The sequence below is a fragment of the Apteryx rowi genome, unplaced genomic scaffold, assembly GCF_003343035.1.
Source record: "Apteryx rowi isolate R43461 unplaced genomic scaffold, aptRow1 scaffold_952, whole genome shotgun sequence".
In the NCBI taxonomy this organism is placed as follows: domain Eukaryota; kingdom Metazoa; phylum Chordata; class Aves; order Apterygiformes; family Apterygidae; genus Apteryx; species Apteryx rowi.
In genome coordinates, this window is record NW_020451263.1 from 191834 (window position 1) to 210316 (window position 18483).

The following is an 18483-nucleotide window of genomic DNA, read 5'->3' on the forward strand; positions in this document are numbered from 1 at the left end:
TGTCAGTGACCTTTGGTGTTGGTCCCTATGCCTTTAATCAAGGACTCCCTAACCCCACYCCCAGCACCCTTCAGATGGTATCAACTCTCTGGCCTCTTGTCCCAGAAGGGGACCCCAAATGGTATCAAAGCCTTAGGGCTGCTTCCCCTTCCTCTGCGTATTGTGGGAGCTACTGGGGACTGGTTCCCCTCTTCCAAGGTAGTGCTGTGCCCTTGGGCGCAAGCCGCGACTCTTAGTTTGCAGGACCTTTACTTCTACTTGCAAGTAGGTCCTTTTTCCCACCTGCTGAGGTAGCACTGATCTGTGAGCTGGTTCCTCATCCTCAAGTGAAGGGCCATCAAGAAAACACTGAGCCTCAGGAGGGATCCTCGGCTTCAGGCTGAGGGGAGGGCCAGAGATGGCTCTGAGCTGGACTTCCCATCCCCGCAGTGGTTGTCCTGAGAAATGGGGTCATTCAATTTCTGCACAGGTGGAGTTTTATGGGGTGGAAATTTCTTGGTCCTGTAGCGGGTCCTCATGCCCCCCTTAAAGAGTAGGAGCTCACTGTTTGTCTTCACAGTGCTGAGGCCTGGACCTTTGAGTGTGGGATYGCATGTCTAGTATTGATCTCCTGGGGCAAGAACACCCCAGGAGTAGAGGGCTAGCAAGCCTTCTCCCTGCCTCTTGAGCCTAGACAGGAAACCTGAGCAGGTGGTACTTGGTGATTCCCATCCCAACTTCCCCCRGAAGAGGACTGGCTCCTTGTTGTGTGATCTCCTGGGCAGGAGGATACTGTTTTTAACTGGTTCTTAGTGTAACGGGAGCTGTTGTGTTCGTAACTTCTTCCCCAACAGATGGACGCCAGGAGCGTGTCATGTTTGACAAGATCACATCACGCATCCAGAAGCTGTGCTATGGGCTCAACGCTGACTTTGTTGATCCAGTGAGTCTATCCTTTCTCCTGTTGTCCTCTTCTCTGCCCCTTGTGGTGGTCTTTGCTAAAAGCCAATAGTTTTGAGCAGATGCTGTCTAGTTTTTTTTCCTCGCTTTTAGCAAAGGAAAAACCAAGCACGGCAGCCTGTGCAGGAACTGTTGGCAAATATATTGACTACTCTATTTTTTTGTAATGTGTTTCTTCTAGCTGTTCATGTTTTGGGTTTTTTTGCTTCACAAGTACAAAGTCTGGGACTGGGTTTGGGGGAAGTGATTGTCCTCCTTGTACTTAAAGGGTTGTTTGTTGCTCCAACTCAACTGTTGCTCTTGTCATCATCACTATTATTGTTATTATTATAAATGTAACAGATCCCAAGTCTCGTCAGGCTTTTATAAAGTCAAGCTGCATTTGGAGTTTTAAAACTTCCAAGCAAGTACAGTTTTAATGTGACTTTTATTCCACATGCTTTGCTGCTACTTTATTCTAGCCTTTAGGAAAGTGTCTGCCTGCAGAGAGAAAGTTCTTGGTGATTGACGGTTTCTGTTTTCTTTGCTCTTTCCCTGCTCTCTCTCTGGTCCCAATATCACTTGATTTAAAAACTTTAGGAGTCAGTACTTTATCAAGAGGGTTTTGTACTTTAATTAGTTTTTCTGTTCAAACAGAATGAAAGGYACTGCTTATAGTGAAGCATATCTTATATCTTTTAAATGGTTGAAACACCAGRTATTTATTTATTTAAGCAAAAGATAGCTAATCTGCAGAATTTTGCTTTTTCAGGCCCAGATCACCATGAAAGTGATTCAAGGGCTGTACAGTGGTGTCACGACAGTGGAACTGGATACTCTGGCTGCTGAAACGGCTGCAACTCTGACTACCAAACACCCTGACTACGCTATCCTGGCAGCGAGGATTGCAGTGTCCAATTTGCACAAAGAAACTAAGAAAGTGTTCAGTGGTAAGTCTGCCCGGGGGCACTTGGATAGCAGTTAGTCAGAAAGGGAGTAGGAGTTTTGGAGGATATAAATTTGTAAACCTCTTTATTAGCAGAAATTAAGTACCTAGGCCAACTAAAAATGCCATGGAAATGAAAAACATCAGTTTGATGCATGTCACAAGGAAAATCAAATTGTCTGTTTTGTGAAAAATATCTGTATAAAAGAGATTGAAGAATGTAATTGGTTGAAATTAGGATGCACCCAGTTTCTTTTCATACTTCCAGGAAAAAAAAAAATCTCTAAACTTGTGAAAAGAGAATCAATTTGAAAAGCTTATTGCTTCTAAAGTGGAATTGCCTGCTGTATTTTATGTTGGCTAGACAGAAATTCTCTAGCTGTCACTGAATCATGAATTTTATTAAAAAAAATACTCTAAGCAAAGTACCYTTTTAGGGTCAATAGAAAATAATAATACTGAGCAGATAGAAAAGAAGTTGGAGAGTGTTATGAAGGTGAGGGGTTGTATGCACGTAGAGCTGGAGGGAGTTATTTTGGAGGATGAGTAGTCCTGCGTGTTAAATCCTTGAAAAYTAATGACAAAATATGTATACGTACGTCTGTGGGTGACTTACTTTGTCTTTCTTTTTAAATATGTTTCTGTTGTAGATGTGATGGATGATCTCTACAACTATGTAAACCCTCACAATGGGAAGCACTCACCAATGATCTCCAAAGAAACTCTAGAGATAGTTTTGGCCAACAAAGATGTATGTAACKTTTTTCCACTTCTAAAGTTCTGAAGATTCAGTGAACTAGTTTAGACAATTTATTTTTCTTATTTCTATGTGAACCATGTCTGCTTTAGCCCAAGAAGGCCAATACAGAAACCAGTGGAGATAAAGAGAAGGTGTTGGAATTTCCTTCATTTAAGGATATTCCTGTAGCAAGATCTGTTTTCTTAGATGTCCTCATTGTCATAATCTGTGCAACTAATTAATTAATTTTGAAAAAAGCRCCTTTTGATGTAGCAACTTCTTTTATGTGCACAGAAGGGAGAGATCAGGTTTGGTGTCTAATTTCAAGTTGTTCCAGWTCTGTGTTCTTATCGAGAAGGCACATTCACATTTTGATTCCGTCTTCTGTTTCTTAGTATCTAGTTAGAGACTTCAGTAAAATGTAGCCAATGATTGTGCACTGTACTTGAAAAAATTTGTTAAAACTGTGTATTTGTTGTTTCAGAGTAAGTGCTGTTCCATGCTTTATTCCCTCCTGTCTGGTATCTGTTTCACTAGATTTGTGAGGCCAGAAAAACTGAACAATGAAAGCATTGTTATACTGAAAATATGAGCCACAAATAATCTGAATTTAAATATAAATCTTTCTCCATATTATTTCCTCTCAGCGCCTGAATTCTGCCATTATCTATGACAGAGACTTCTCCTACAACTACTTTGGTTTTAAGGTAAAAAGCACATTTCTCTTGATATGAAGACTGCTGTTTTGATATTGTTTTGGAACTGAGTCTGTTGGGGGGGGGATGGGAATCCTTGCAGAATCATCTACATTTGGCAAGGAGGGCACTGGGGTAGATGGGACATTAATGCGATTGTTAAAAGAGAGAGTACCTGCGTAAAGCAGTTCCCAAGATGCGTGAATCATGTACTTTCTTCTTGGCTTTGCTGTGCATCTTGATGTGACTTTTTTCTGTTTGCTTGTTTGTTATTCTGTCAGCCACAAAAGCTTTTGAAAGCCCTCGAGTGTGTAGACAGAAGCGGTGGGCTGTATTCCTTTCATTCCTTACGGCGTGGTGAACCCAAGCGATCCCGTGTGATTTTTATGGGGCAGACTTGAACCTGCCTTGGGGCAGAGAGAGGGATGGAATGACCTCACGGGAGTCTTCCTCGCTCTGTTCCTGTAACTCCATGCAGAGGGCAAGGGCCAAAAGGATCTCTGTGCAGCACAGACCTGTGTGCTTAGTTCTCTCCTCTCCTGCTGTCATGCACGGGTAACCTACAGTTCAGTTAAATGTAGTTAGGGATTGGGAATGGAAGTGCACGGCATAAACTGAAACTGCTGAAGGAGAGGGAGTACAAGGTGAGAGGATTGTGTGTGTGGGAGAACAGCAAAAATCCTTTCATCATCAAAACCCAGAGCTTCCATCTGGAATGACTCCAAAGTTATGTCAAGTGGCGTCTCTCTTTGTCAGAAGAAAAATAGCTATCGAGATAGCAGGGAAGCTAATTGTCTGGTGGGATTACTGACAGTTTCCTTGCAAGGGGCTGCAACTATTTTGCCCCTTGGCTGTTGTAATATTTTAACTGTTGAGCTCTAACATTTTTGCAGCAAAAAGTACTGAATGCTGTTGGAAGCTGCCCAGCTCATGCCATTCTCAAGGAAATAATCTAATTCTTAATGATCCAGAAAAGGGATTTTTGTTTCTCCCCATTGTTTCGTGTAACAGTTGTTCTCAGTGTGTCATCCCACGCGTTTGTCATCTTCCATGCTGCTGGAACAGTCTGCCCCACAAACAGTCCAGTCTGCTGTGCCCCCACCATCTGCTCCTCCTGGTCTTCTCTTAACATGCTGTTCTTTGCTGAATTGTTTTAGGGCATGACTCGGTGGGCTCTCTGGAGGGTTAGCCAGAGAGTGTTCAGCTTTCTCGTAGGCCTGGGTACTTCAGATACGTTCTTGGCCTTTCTGACTCTAACAGAACTAGCGATCTTTGCCTAGAACTGCGTAGGGGGGACTCTTCTGTCAACAAGCATGTGATATGGTGCCTTCCGGCTTGGGGGAAGTAAGCTGTAGTGAGGAAAAACTAGAGGGTGTAAAGACCAGAGCAGSTGCTGAAACTGCATAGGCAAGGATGGAAAGAAGGTGTCTTGAAGTGGGGTGTGTGTGTGCACGTGTGCGCACGCAAATATATGCGGCTCCTGACATCTTCTCCTGTAGTTACTGCTGTTAGTAATTCTCTTGACMACTTCTGTCTCTGACTGAGCTTTGCTCCATGCCTGCTCCTTTTTAATTCCTCCTTTTGTTTTGTCATTAATTTATTAGGCGCAAGCTGAAAAGGCATCTCCTTTAATTGTAGAACTGCGTATTTGTCATTTTGTGTGTTCAACACCCGGCACAGCAGGACTGGGATATAGGTTACCCAGAAAGCGTTACAGTATGATTGATAATACTATTAAGGAGGGGTGGAGCTGTGGAGAACAAGCACTCCCTTGTCTTCCAGCCTTAATTCACTGTGGGGTGAAAGCTAGTCTTGACCTTCTTACTCGATACTCCACTACCAATCCATACTCCAAAGCACAGAGCCCTCAGGGTTGGGGTCTTGTAGCGGACTTCTGTCTTTAGTCGTTAGTCACCTGATATCCTATGCCATTAACAAGACCGAGGAGTGGAGTGCAGGGTTGGCGCCTCTGTTGAAGCCTGCGATAAGGAGCAGGAAGATGCTTGTAGTTTTTTGCAATAATAAGATTTTTTTTTTTAACTGAAATCCAAATGGTTATTAAAATGCACTCTCTTTTTTAAAGACTCTAGAGCGCTCCTACTTGCTGAAAATCAACTCAAAAGGTAAGAACCGTCTGTATCAGTTTAATGTGTTGTTTAAAAGTCAAGGCCTTGGCTCAGAACAGGGGGTGAGGAGGCAGATAGGCTGCCTCGTAGCCTTCAGGAAGGCATTCTAGCGAAGCATTGGCTACTGTTTCGAAAAATAGCAACCAAGCAACATGTTTGTAATAGATCTTCTCTGGGCATACACAAATCTCTTTTTTCCCTAAGAATCTAACATTTTTTTGTGGCTGTGGTATGCTTGCATGGTCACGAAGAGCAGCACTGTGGCAAGTTTGGCACACCCGTGTAAATAATGGCAGCGTGAAAGAAACAGCTACGCTTCGCCTGTCTATTATAAGGACTCTAGTGGTTCGAAAGCTGCCTACTCTCTAGGGTGTAGAAGGTGCAGATAACTAGTTCTATCGCAGGCTGATAACTTGTTCCACAGTGCTAGACACTTTTGAATAAGTTTGAAATTCCTAGGACACCAGAACAGTGAGAGGTTAATTAGAGTTCAGTAAACCTAGAGAGCACTTAGATGCTGGACTGGATATTCAATTGGATTTTAACTTTTAGTACAGTGTTTCCCCCCCCGGCCTCGTGTGAGCAGTCAGGGATTGGAACGGGTTGCCCGTGAGAACAGCCAGGTCTTGGAAGAGGTTGCCTGAAAGGTTATGCAGTCCTCCTTCCTGGAGGTTTTCAAGATCTAACTGAATAAAACCCTGAGCAACCTGGGCTGATTCTCTTAGCTGGCCCTTTTCTGAGCAGGAGATTGGACTAGAAACTTCTCAAGGTTCCTTCCAACCTGAGTTACTTTGTAATTTGAAAACAGTGGCTCTAACCTGGCCCATTAAACTGCTGCTTGTAGCTTATTGCTTCACCTCTGCGTCTGTCTGAACTAATTGTAAATGTCACACTGATATTCTTCTCCCTGACCCCTCTTGTTTGTCATGTCTAGTTGCCGAACGTCCCCAACATATGTTGATGAGGGTATCGGTGGGAATCCACAAAAATGACATTGATGCTGCGATTGAAACCTACAATCTTCTGTCTGAAAGGTGGTTTACCCATGCCTCGCCCACGCTGTTCAATGCAGGCACCAACCGGCCTCAGCTTTCCAGGTACCCTTGCCTTGCGAGTTTGCCTAATGCAGACTTGGACGAAGATTAGGTTTTGGAGATTGGGTCTTTTCAAATGAAATGCTCCGTCGCAGTTCCATTTCTGTTTAAGTTTTGAGAACTGTTTGCTGTCAAGTTTAACTTCCACTTTACAAGCTATGGTTTTTGTTTTATTTATTTGCTTTGTGTAGCATGTTAAAGATTCAGTATTTACCCTTGTTTTTCTGCAGCCCTGATAAAACTTTGTTTGATCTATGTTTTTATCTTTATACGCTAAAGCTGTTTGTTTCCATTAGTTGCTTCCTGCTATGCATGAAAGATGACAGCATTGAGGGAATCTATGACACTCTCAAGCAGTGTGCACTGATCTCAAAATCTGCTGGTGGGATTGGTCTCGCTGTGAGCTGTATCCGAGCCACGGGCAGCTATATTGCTGGGGTAAGTGTGCGGACGGTGTACCCAGCAGAGATTAGCCTGCTGGTTTTGGTAAATATCTGTACTGCAGTTGCCAAGTCAATGCTGCTTCTACCAAGTAAGTTTAACACAGCAGTTAGTCTAGCTCAGCAATCCTTCCCTTTTCAGTACAACCTAAGATGAGAAGGCTGTTTTTCCCTGGTATTTTGGCTTCCTAATGGAAGTCCTTTGAAAAAGAGGATCAGATCTCACTCCATTGTTTGATCAGACAATTCTTTACAGATTAGCAGCCTAGGAGTGTGCTTATAGACTCATGTATTAGCTGTTTTTCTTTTTGTATGTCTAACTACTTAAGATGATCTGTGGGTTTGTTTTTTTGTTCTGTTTTTTGGTTTTTTTTTTGGTCACAATGTATGTAACCTCTGTAAGTGTCCAGATTAAATAATGTGGAGGAAAGTAGTTAAGATGATGCATCTTATTAACTCCTGGGGCAGTAGCTGCTACCTGTGTCTCTGTACTTCAAAAAAGAAAAACAAACAAAACACCCCACAAACACCCTCCCCCCCCCCCCCAAAGAACTGATTGGGGTGGTCAACTGCTAGCTTTCAGCATGGGAATTATGCTGACTGACAAAAGGCATATGGAAAATGCAGGCCCGTCTCTTCAGGCAGTTGTGTTTCAGTACTGGTGTGGTTTTTTTTTCTGTGCCTCTGCAGACAAATGGAAATTCCAATGGGCTTGTTCCAATGCTGAGAGTCTACAACAACACTGCTCGCTACGTGGACCAAGGTGGTAACAAGGTACCCGCTTTCCATAAAAGTGGGGTGGTGAGTGGCACCTCTGATCAGTGGAAGAGATTCTTCCACTGATGTGGAAAACTGACCCAGTAGCACCAGAGAGCAGGTGGAGTGGTTATAGGTAGCATATAATTAAAACAGTACTTTTCACCTCTTCTTGTTGATATTCTGGTGTTCCCCTTTCACTACAAATTTTATCATACAGTTATATCTTTTGGTATATGTCTGTATATGTAGAATATGCATATGTAGAATATAGGTGTGTAAGATTGACCTCTTGTATAAGTCACTCCTTGAGTACCTTACATTGAATTAAGGTGTAAGACTGTGTAAAAAGCTTCTTGATATGTATCCTCTGTACTCAAATAGTGCAAAATCAAAGGTTCATGAAGCTCCTGTTGACAGAGGAAATAGATTTTTGATACTGTGGGTTTTTTTTTGCTTTTTGTTTTAACTAAGAATTTGGAGTTAGCAGTATGGCAAAGCTTAGTTCCAATAAATGAGAGCAACAGTAACACAGCACTCTGAAATTGCCTTTACATGACTATAAAACTAGGCCCCAGATAGTTTAGGATACTGTGCGCACTCAGCAGCGGCGTGGGAGATGTTTTTTTTGAGGGCAGTTTGTTCTGATCCTGACTATATTTTACGCATCAGAGACCTGGGGCCTTTGCCATCTACCTCGAGCCATGGCATTTGGACATTTTCGAATTTCTTGACTTAAAGAAGAATACTGGGAAGGAAGAGCAGCGAGCCAGAGACCTTTTCTTTGCCCTCTGGATCCCTGATCTCTTCATGAAGCGAGTTGAAACCAACCAGGTAAGAAGCTCCACTGGTGCAGGGTAGGTCTGTTAATGGAGAAACAGCAGATCAGCCCTGGGATGGAATTCAAGAAGTGTTGCAGAGCTGTCTTCCTAACAGCAAAGGAACTTTCTAAAAGAGCTACTGTGCCCGGATTGAGAACTAGGGTGTGCAAGTAGAGAACAGAGCTGGAGAACTCCAGTAGGATACTTTGCTTCAGTGCTTAATTTTACAGTCCATGGCTTAGGTACCAATACTGTTATGCTAAATTTTTACTCTGGAGTTTCCTTAAAGCATCAAACTCCTCTCAGTAAATTGACCTTCATGTGGCTGATTTTATTTGCTTTAATATGGGTTGTATCATGAGAATCAGTCATTTCAGGACTAAAAATTCAGTTTGATCAAATTTATTTAAAAACAGTTATGAATATTTTTGACTAGCCTGAGAAATGCCTTCCTTTAGTTTGCTCACAGAGTTAGTTTCTAGTTTTTCAGGATGGGAAAAGTAATGTATTTTCATATRTATAGCAAGATGTGCTCATGTTGGTACTGCATGTTTAACTGATATGTTCTGTTGATGAAGTTGAATGCTGTTAACAATAGCGTGTTTAAAAGGTTTCTCTGAATACTTTTCCTTCTTACAGGATTGGTCCTTAATGTGTCCAAATGAGTGTCCTGGTCTAGATGAGGTTTGGGGAGAAGAATTTGAGAAGCTGTATGAGAGGTAAGTAAAGTGGACAGACCTTTTAGTCTGGAACTGCCCTTGTTGTGGTGTCTGGGAGCCAAAGCACAGGTATGTGGCGTTGGCTCACAAGTGGTCACCAAGTTCCATTATCAGATTGATAAAAGGACAAAGACAGGGAATGTCTAGTTGCTGTTTGCTTCAAACTGTGAGCTGCTCAGAGTAGGACTGCATACAAATGATGATTTAACTTGTTAAAGGGAAACTCTGAAATGATCCCCGCTTAAAGCGGTAGATGACGTCGTTTTGAACTAGTTGTGCAGGCTGTTGTAGTGAGAGCCCAGTGAAAGCTTTCTACTTCCTTTAAGCAAGGACAATTTTGGTACCCTGCTTCTAGGGTAATTCAGAGCCCACACAGATCAGAAGCAAATGGGGTCCTGCCTTCCTGGGAACCTTGTGTTGTGTTAAGAATGATTGTCTTCCACTGTTATTTTTGGAAAGGCTGGGCATTAATAAGCACCATGTGCCTTGTTGCAGTTATGAGAAGCAAGGCCGTGTCCGCAGAGTGGTGAAGGCTCAGCAGCTCTGGTATGCTATCATCGAATCCCAGACAGAGACTGGCACCCCTTACATGCTCTACAAAGACTCCTGCAACCGGAAGAGCAATCAGCAGAACTTGGGGACCATCAAATGCAGCAACCTCTGTACGGAAATAGTGGAGTATACCAGCAAAGATGAGGTAGGTGGAGAATGGGAACTTGCAGCATTTAGGAAAGCTGTGATTGTGCCTGTCGCAGCTTTCTAGGATATGTCTGTCCTTTAGCTGGGGAAGGGAACAGATAACTGAGAACATTCGGGGGATGTTTTGACTTGAGTGCTTACAGCTATTCCATTGAGTCTGCATATGTGGGTTTCCCCTTTCCTCCCAACTCCCATGGAAGATTTGGTGTAAACCAAGATATTCATTAAAGCAAAGGAGAGGTGAGCTTTGCAGAGAAGTAAGCTGCTTGGCTTGCTGGTAGCTGATGTAAGCACCTCTTAAGCCAACGCTTTAGTAAAACCCATGCCGCTTTTACTCTCGGACTTGCGTTTCAATAACAGTTCCCCCCAAGTTTCCTACGTTTTTCCCTAACATAGATGATCTACAAAACAAGCCATGTTTGTACTGCAGCATCACTAACAAAGGCTAAACAAGGACATAGAAATGAATTAGTGCTAATACAGCATGGGGTATTTCTTGTACAGTAATGCTCCTGAGACTGGTGTGACAGTCAGTTTCTACTCTGTCAGCTGCTGGTGGTTCATTTAGCTCATGCTTTTTGGCATATTCATAAAATTCTGAGTAGTCTGGAAGAGATGGAGTGCCATTGTGCCTGCCTGGACTGCACAAGAAATCGTGGTCGACTTGTTTTGATTCTTCTGGGGTTGGAAATAATGATAATGTTAAAAATGATCAAGAAAAGGCCCCAATGTAGTCTAGACCTCGTACTGAGATCAGCTGCTGATTCTGGCAATACAAGAAATGGTTAAGTTCAGTTTCTGGAAGGACAATTTATGGGTAGCAGGACTGACCAAGCCAAGGAACTGATTTTTCCTGGTGATGCTTGTGCCTTGACAGCTACTAAACTTCGTTGGATTGTTGTTATCCTTTTTGAAACTCATAAGTGTGTGTAGAAATGAGAATAATGTTTTTCCAGCCTTGCAGCTTGCTGGGTTCTGTGTTTTCTACTCTTTATTTCCATACAGTTTGGATAGAGAAGAGGCTCAGGGACTGGGATTGTGTGCACTTTGCATGGGCTGTTGGCTGATATGCCTGTTCTTCCCCTCCTGTCCCCTGCCCTCTACAGGTTGCAGTTTGTAATTTGGCCTCTATAGCCCTGAATATGTACGTCACTTCAGAGCACACATATGACTTCAAGAAGCTGGCTGAAGTCACTAAAGTTATAGTCCGAAACCTGAACAAAATCATTGATATCAACTACTACCCTGTGCCAGAGGTGAGTAGTGTGCTGAGCGGGTATGGGGCTGAACGAGTGCCAAGAGTGTGGTGATAAAGTAGCTGCTGTTCTGTAGCAATTTGGGTTCAGTCTTCAGCAGAAGGAATCAAAGAGGGTTTTTGTAAAACTGTTCGGGCAAATAGTTGGGAGTTCTATTAGCTACCTGTCTGCAGGTGTTGTCTGTTGCTAGTGACTTCTTCAGCTCCAACCCAGAAGAGTTCCTTAGTGACGCAGTCACAGAGAGAGCCTTCCCTTGAGATGGTTCTGCAGTTTTTTCATTTGTGTGGATTTCCATCAAGCACAGAACAGCACTAGAAATAGTGAAAAGCAGATCCTGGGAAGATCTCAAGAAGGTGCAACTCAGTCTTGAGGTGTTGGTTTTATGCGTTTTTGGGAGGGTGCACAGACAGCTTTTTAGGAGGAAGGTAGAGAGAGGGGATAGCAGTTGAAGAAGAATGGGAGCAGAGATTGTTGCCTTGCGAGAACATAGGAGGACAAGCAGCAGAGCTGAATGCTGAGACTGGCATTGGAGAAGGAAATAAGCAAATACCCAAAGTGTGAAGCCAAGCCTGGCAAGGATCAGATTTTTGAAGCACGTGCAGTTAGAATGCCTGAGTTTTTAAATGTCTTCAGGGGCCTGGTTTTCAGGAAGTGCTTAGTGTTCATTTCTAAATCATGACTCCTTTTTTGTGTGTCAAATTGAAGATTTAAAATCAGTGTTCACTTCTAACAGACTTAATCTAGATCTTCAAATTTCTACCCCACCAAACAGCAAGCTATGGGGAACTGGGCTGAGTTGGAAGCTGGGTGATTGCAACTGGGTGAATGGTCAATAAAAATGAAAGCAAGTGTAGAGGTGAAAATTCCTTCCAGAGGTCCCTTCAAACATAGTACGTTCTATGATTCTGTGTGATTCTGCTAAAGTTAATTATTCTCTCTACTTGAATGCCACGCAGGCTGAACGCTCCAACAGACGCCACCGTCCCATTGGCATTGGTGTGCAGGGTCTGGCAGATGCTTTCATCTTGATGAGGTATCCCTTCGAAAGTCCTGAGGCCCAGCGCTTGAACCAGCAAATTTTTGAGACCATTTATTATGGTGCTTTGGAAGCCAGCTGTGAACTTGCCAAGGAGCAAGGACCGTATGAAACATATGAGGGTTCTCCTGTCAGCAAAGGAGTAAGTACCAGGAGCTGCGATATGTCAGGACCAAAGCTATTAAAGCAGTTAATATTACTGTGCCTGAACTTTGATGCAGGAAGAAAATATGACTGAAACACCTCAAGCTGGTGATATTGCAACAATGCAAAGGGTGGTAAAGTTTCCTCCATTGTTTGGCTTTTTAAATGCAGTAGGAAATGCATAAGTTAACTTGCGATGCAAAGGAAAAATAAAAGCAAGATTCAGCCTGTGGTGGCTGGCCCCTTTAGCATAATTAAAAGTTGGAGTGTTTGTAAGCTTACGGTACAGGAGCTTAGTTGAGGCTGACCTGTAGTGAACAGTTAATAGTAATAATAGGTCAATTTATAATGTGGTTTATAAAATGTGGAGAAAAGAGTGCTCGGTCTAAATTGGGCTACGCTTGTGTTCCTCAGATTCTTCAGTATGACATGTGGAATGTCACCCCGTCTGATCTTTGGGACTGGAAAGCATTGAAGGAGAAGATTGCTAAGTGAGTAGTCCCACACAGTTTGTATTAGATGCAAATTACATTTTTTTTTTTTTTTTCCCCCAGGCAGTCAGAAAACATGTCATCAAAATACAGAGCAAGCATAAAAATGGCCCTGTCTTTTTATTTTTCAGTAGATTTTTCTTCCAAAGTGTGTGTTCTGTGGATGGCTTGCTTGGGTTTATGTTCTTCCAGACCACAGCGAGCCCACCCCGTAGGCTCTGATTTAGCTGAACTCTGTTTCATCTTGTACATATCAGCAGAGCGGTTTGTGTTCCGCTTGCACAAATGTAGTGACGAGTGAGGTGGAATCAGCTGGACTCGGGAACTCTTCCCCCAGCTCATGGGGCAAAGCAGCTGAGCTTTGAGCGTCCTGAAGACAGGGGTCATTAAAGTATGCAGTGTCTGTAACGAATTTGTTCAGTTTGTGTGGGTTTAACTTTCAAATTTAGTCAGTCTATTTACTGTCCAGCATATGGAGTGGTCTCAGGCTCTTTTTGTGTTTTTGCCTATGAGGGCTGTGGAGTTGTGTACCTCAGTGTTTTTTTTCTTTTTTTTTTTTCCCTGTGTGCCCTTTCCCATGATTAAATAATTTTGGAAAGCCTCTGGTTAAAGACAAAAATAGCAAAGACTGAATTATGCTTCCATGTTAACCCACATTGCAAGTTTAGTGGAGCTTTTTTTACTGCAGGTAATCTGAAGTTTTTCAGGTCACCCTGAGAAAAAATGTAGGTGAGACTTATGAGCATGTGAGCTGAATTTGGAAAAATATGGTGATGAACTTGCTTTGTGAGAAAGAGTTCCCGATACTGGTCCTCCTAGCTCTTTGCAGACAGTATATAAGCTATGCTTTTCTTGGATCTTCTCTGTCTTGTCTCAGCTGATTGAAGCTTTCTCTTGACTATCATTGCTAGATACGGTGTCAGAAACAGCCTTCTCCTTTCTCCAATGCCAACTGCTTCTACTGCTCAGATCCTGGGCAATAATGAATCCATTGAGCCCTACACCAGTAACATCTACACACGCCGAGTCCTCTCGGGAGAGTTTCAGGTAAGCACTTGAGGCAGGTATAGCAAAGAGCTTTTCTATGTTCATACTTTTGATAATTTTTCACTGTTTACTCAGTTTGGTTAGAAGTTTATGTCAAAGGCCAAAAGTGCCAAGGAAAACATCTAACCAGACTGTCTGTGCTATGTGCTGACCATCCTCGAATATGAAAAACGGTTAAAAAAGTGCTGCATTTCTCTGGAAATGTCCTTCAGGAGACCTCAATATTGCCTGCAGGAATATTTGCTAAATTAATGACAATTAGTGAAATTAATGAAGGAAGGGATGTGCCTGCCGTTGGAAGAAGAATGGAGGCCACAGTGCTGCTTTGCAAAATCCTGAGAAAAGAGCTGTGTATAAAGCACTGAACAATTCTATAAAGGCATCATGTAAAAGGTTTACAGATGTAGAGGGGCCTGTCGCGTAGGAGAGTATGAAGCAATTTGGGTTCTGCRGGCTTGAGTCAGTGAAGAGGTCTAGATAGATAAGGAGATAATCTAACTGCTAGGGAGGTCTGGTCCGTCCTACGTTCCCTCTGGGGTGACCCCTCATCGATGTTAGTGACCGCACTCCATTTCCTCCTGGCTGCAGAACCGAATCAGATGCGTGTGGTGTGGTCAGAACAACAGGCCTGTTGTCCGGCTCCGTTGCGTAGATCAGGTGCGGGGCTGCTTGGCAGGTACCCCCAAAGAGCCCCAGTCACGTGGTTTGCTTTTTCCTCCCAAATAAACAGCCTGCACCTATTTTATCCTTTCCGCTTTGGCTCCAGTTTTGCTGTGTTTTTAACACCCTTATTTAGTAATTTTGTCTGTGGTCAGTGAGCCTAGTAAGCCAGCACCTCCGTTTCACATTTGTTGACATTCCTTATGCAGGGGAGTTCTATATCTTCCCCTTTCGCTCTCTGTAATAGCCAGTAATTTCTCCGATTGCKGCAGTTTATTCTCAGGCTGGGTGGCCAAGCACTTTCCCCTTATGTTGTCTGCAATGGCCAATGGCTTCTCATGTTGTTACCCTGTTAATTGAACCTTGGGTGTGGGCTGGCCCTCTGCACGCACACCTCAACACTAACCGAGGAGTTGTACAGTTTGCAATTCTGTACACCATGTTGCTGAACTGCTTAAAAATCTGGGCGCCCTGGTGTGGTTTTGCCCCCTCGAGGAAGGTGCATCTGTGCCACAAGGCAGGACATACAGCTTAGCAGAATATACAGTGCTTTCATTCTTGGCCTTTGCTCCTTGCAGGTTGTGAATCCGCACTTGTTGAAAGATCTCACGGAGGGGGGCCTGTGGAACGAGGAGATGAAAAACCAAATCATTGCCCACAATGGCTCTATCCAGGTACGTTAGAGAAACGAGGGAGAACAGCGCAGGCGTTCCTACTGGTCCGAGCAGCGCTGGCTAGACGGTCTGGGGCTTATGCGCCATACAGTGCTTTGAGGTCTGCTTTACGAGTGACTCGGCTAGCCTGGGGAGCAAAAGCTGTAAAGCGAAGTGGAGCTTTTCCATGAGAAATACAAGCAGATGTGTCTGATCTCGGTGGTAATTTGGTCCTTATGGAACCTTCCCGTATAATAGAGAATTCCAACTGAAACGTACTTTTCTACTGGTTATTACTAGAACAAATACCAAATGGGGCTGCTCTACTCTATGCAACTTCTGCGAATGTTTAGAGTCCTGATTATCCTAGAGAATATAAAGGGGAGATTTCATAGCAGGGAGCAGGCTTGAGACATGAGCCAAGTGTATAATATGCAGATCCAGAAGAYGTACAGGGACGAATCTGTGTGGGCTGAATCGTTTATGCTGTGAAGTTGGAAATGCTTCTGTGCCTGTTGTGCTTGGGATGATGCATGCTAATAAAATGCATCCCGCTTGTCATAGGTGAGGGGGGTAGCAGCTGCTGAGTTGCCTTTTGTTTTGTCTTAAATAGCAGCAAGGTCTTACATTAATGGCCTGTTTGAGAGCAGCTTCTCCTGTCGAATTCCCCAGAATAGGCCATGCTATTTCAGCCAGTAAGGTTTCTTTATGCTTAGATGCTTTCAGGTACAGGATGCTTGGGTTCAGTGACAGAGTTGAGCTGCAATAAGCTTTAGTTCTCGTCATCAGTAGCTGAAACTTGAGCAATCCTGAAGTCTGGTTTTCTAATGTGAACCTTTGTGCAGTCGCTGGTTACATTGCATTGGGAAACTCTTCCTATTCCTTGCAGAATATACCTGAGATTCCTGATGATTTGAAGCAACTCTATAAGACAGTGTGGGAGATCTCCCAGAAGACTATCCTCAAGATGGCAGCAGACAGAGGAGCTTTCATTGATCAGAGCCAATCTCTCAACATCCACATTGCAGAACCCAACTACGGCAAACTCACCAGCATGCACTTCTATGGGTGGAAGCAGGTATCTGGGAGAGGTGGGGGGAGAAGCTTCTTCAGAACAGATAGCAAATGGGGCTTGATAAGCTTTTTTTTTCATGAAAAGTTGTTCTCACTGATTCCTGGGAGGGTAAATGGCTGTTTTCTTCCAAGAATCAGTGTTACTAGTAAAATGTCTCTTCTTGAACAATAAAGCTGAGAATGCTTCCAGTGTTGCTGCCATGAATCCTGGCTCTCGGGCCTCACTGTGAGGCAGGTGCAGGTCTGGGCTAAGGGAGGTCAGGCTCAGCAGTCAGTCCAGAATTTGGCTGTATTGTTTGCCTGAACTCCAGCTGATGACTGCTCTTTGACTCATGCTTTTGCTCTGCAGGGTCTGAAGACTGGCATGTACTATCTCCGGACAAAACCAGCTGCTAACCCCATCCAGTTTACCTTGAACAAAGAGAAACTCAGAGAGCGAGAGAAGGCCTCCAAAGAAGAGGAAGAGAAGGAGAGGAACAAAGCAGCCATGGTGTGCTCCTTGGAGAACCGAGACGAGTGTCTGATGTGCGGCTCCTAACAGATCAGCCCTGCAGCGCCAGCAAAGTCGCTCCACCTGACTTGATTCTTTCTACGATAGATACGTCTAGTTTAACTTCAGGATGGAGGGGCTTGCTGGAACTGTGTCAGGGGCAGTGAATCACAGTAGTGTATTGTAGCTTCCTCGTCCCTGAATGGGGGTTGGTACACAGGTATGGCTAGGGTGCATGAGAAATTTGTATATTGCTTTTGTAGCTGGGCTTCCTGGAAATGTAGGTGCTCTTGCATGGTCTTGTATTACAGGTAGGAGCTTTCCTGAAGAGGCAGGGAAGTGTTAATGCCATTTACCTTAAAGATCTGCCCTGGGAACTTCAGACAATGCTTCTCCTTTACTAGAGACTTGTAGTCATGTCTTTAGAGAGAGAAGTGGACCCGACTGATATGGTTTCCTTTGCTATGATAAGACCGCAGGAAGATGTCCTTGCGCTAGGCGTGTTGTATGCTTGATACAGTGCCTGTCATGGCAAAGGAGCAATTTACGTTAGGCTTAAAAAGATGGAGTGTGTGTAGACATGCCAGTGAGGCCCTTCTGCCATTTTCCTGCCATTTCTTCCCCTCCTTGTCCCCTTCTTGTCCCCCCCCGCCCCGCCTTCCCCTTCCAAAAAGTTTTTCAAAGCTGCAGACTGGTGGTCTGGGTATTGCCGGCTGGAGACTTCATCTCCTCCCTTCAGCCTGACAGGGCAGAGCATTCCACTTGGTAAATATTCCCTTTCCTCTCTGATCAGGAAATGGCAGAACTGCTGCAGCGCGTCTTATTCTGTATTCAAAACCAATCTAGCTTATCAGTCGGTTTGCTGATCATGGGCTTCCTTGCTGTCCTTGGCCAGAAAGCCTTCTGAAGTGCACATGCCATCTTCTTTCGAGAGCTGCATTTATCCACCCCAGCTAGTTATTTGATCTTTTAAAAATAAGATGTTTTTACTTCTCCACTACTTCACTCCCTGCACTAATACGATGGGGCTTCATCACCCAGGTCTTAACTATTTATTGAATTCATGTACCATACAACTAATCCTTTAATGCAGCCAAACTCAATAAAATGCGTAATGTCAAAGGAGTGAACAGTGTCTTGGGCTCATTGTATTGACTAAGTGACTTGCATCAGGTGGAGGATGGGGCCTTGTTTGTGAGCGCGGCACCTACTGTATGCAGTTCCTTGCAAAGAGCTGTGTCTGAAGGCACGATGCAGGTAAAACGATGTGTGTAAGCAGAACGCTGTATTTGCTGGGGCAACGGTGCTTAACTCGGTAGGGCATCTGGTTTTGTGTCATTTTGAAGATTGAGGCTTAAGGTAGATATGAAGAAGGAGTCGAGGAAGCGCCATGTCTGTGTTCCAGTAACATGCAAAGGAAGTAGGCTGAGATCGCAGAGCAAATGAGTGACTTTGCCAGAGCTGAGGCTTAAACCCATATGGCCTGTGTTTTAGTCCAGTACTCCCCCTCTTTCTTCCACTTCAAGTTCTTACAAGGCACCACTGAAAATAACTTGGGAAGGGTCTCTCTCTGCTTGCAGTAGGTGACTGTTGGGCTTAGTCACCACTCTTGGCAGCTGTGCCTCCCAAGAAATGTCACTGAAAAGGAGCTGAGAGGCCGTGGCCTTTTGCCTGCCCAA

At 43.9% G+C, this 18483-nt stretch overlaps 1 protein-coding gene across 1 annotated transcript in view; it reads left to right on the forward strand.

Annotated features, from left to right (window-relative positions):
- The window catches only part of RRM1 (ribonucleotide reductase catalytic subunit M1), an 18546-nt gene extending 616 nt beyond the window's left edge, over positions 1-17930 (forward strand). The window contains exons 2-19 of the mRNA XM_026092284.1: positions 834-922; positions 1691-1868; positions 2515-2615; positions 3251-3310; positions 5382-5421; positions 6359-6521; positions 6815-6956; positions 7649-7732; positions 8387-8548; positions 9175-9254; positions 9750-9951; positions 11060-11209; positions 12166-12387; positions 12804-12880; positions 13792-13927; positions 15166-15261; positions 16130-16318; positions 16664-17930. Of these exons, the coding sequence (XP_025948069.1) occupies positions 834-922; positions 1691-1868; positions 2515-2615; positions 3251-3310; positions 5382-5421; positions 6359-6521; positions 6815-6956; positions 7649-7732; positions 8387-8548; positions 9175-9254; positions 9750-9951; positions 11060-11209; positions 12166-12387; positions 12804-12880; positions 13792-13927; positions 15166-15261; positions 16130-16318; positions 16664-16852 (2360 nt within the window). The 3' untranslated portion in view covers positions 16853-17930. The remainder of the gene's footprint in view (positions 1-833; positions 923-1690; positions 1869-2514; positions 2616-3250; positions 3311-5381; positions 5422-6358; positions 6522-6814; positions 6957-7648; positions 7733-8386; positions 8549-9174; positions 9255-9749; positions 9952-11059; positions 11210-12165; positions 12388-12803; positions 12881-13791; positions 13928-15165; positions 15262-16129; positions 16319-16663) is intronic.
- Positions 17931-18483: the final 553 nt, after the last annotated feature.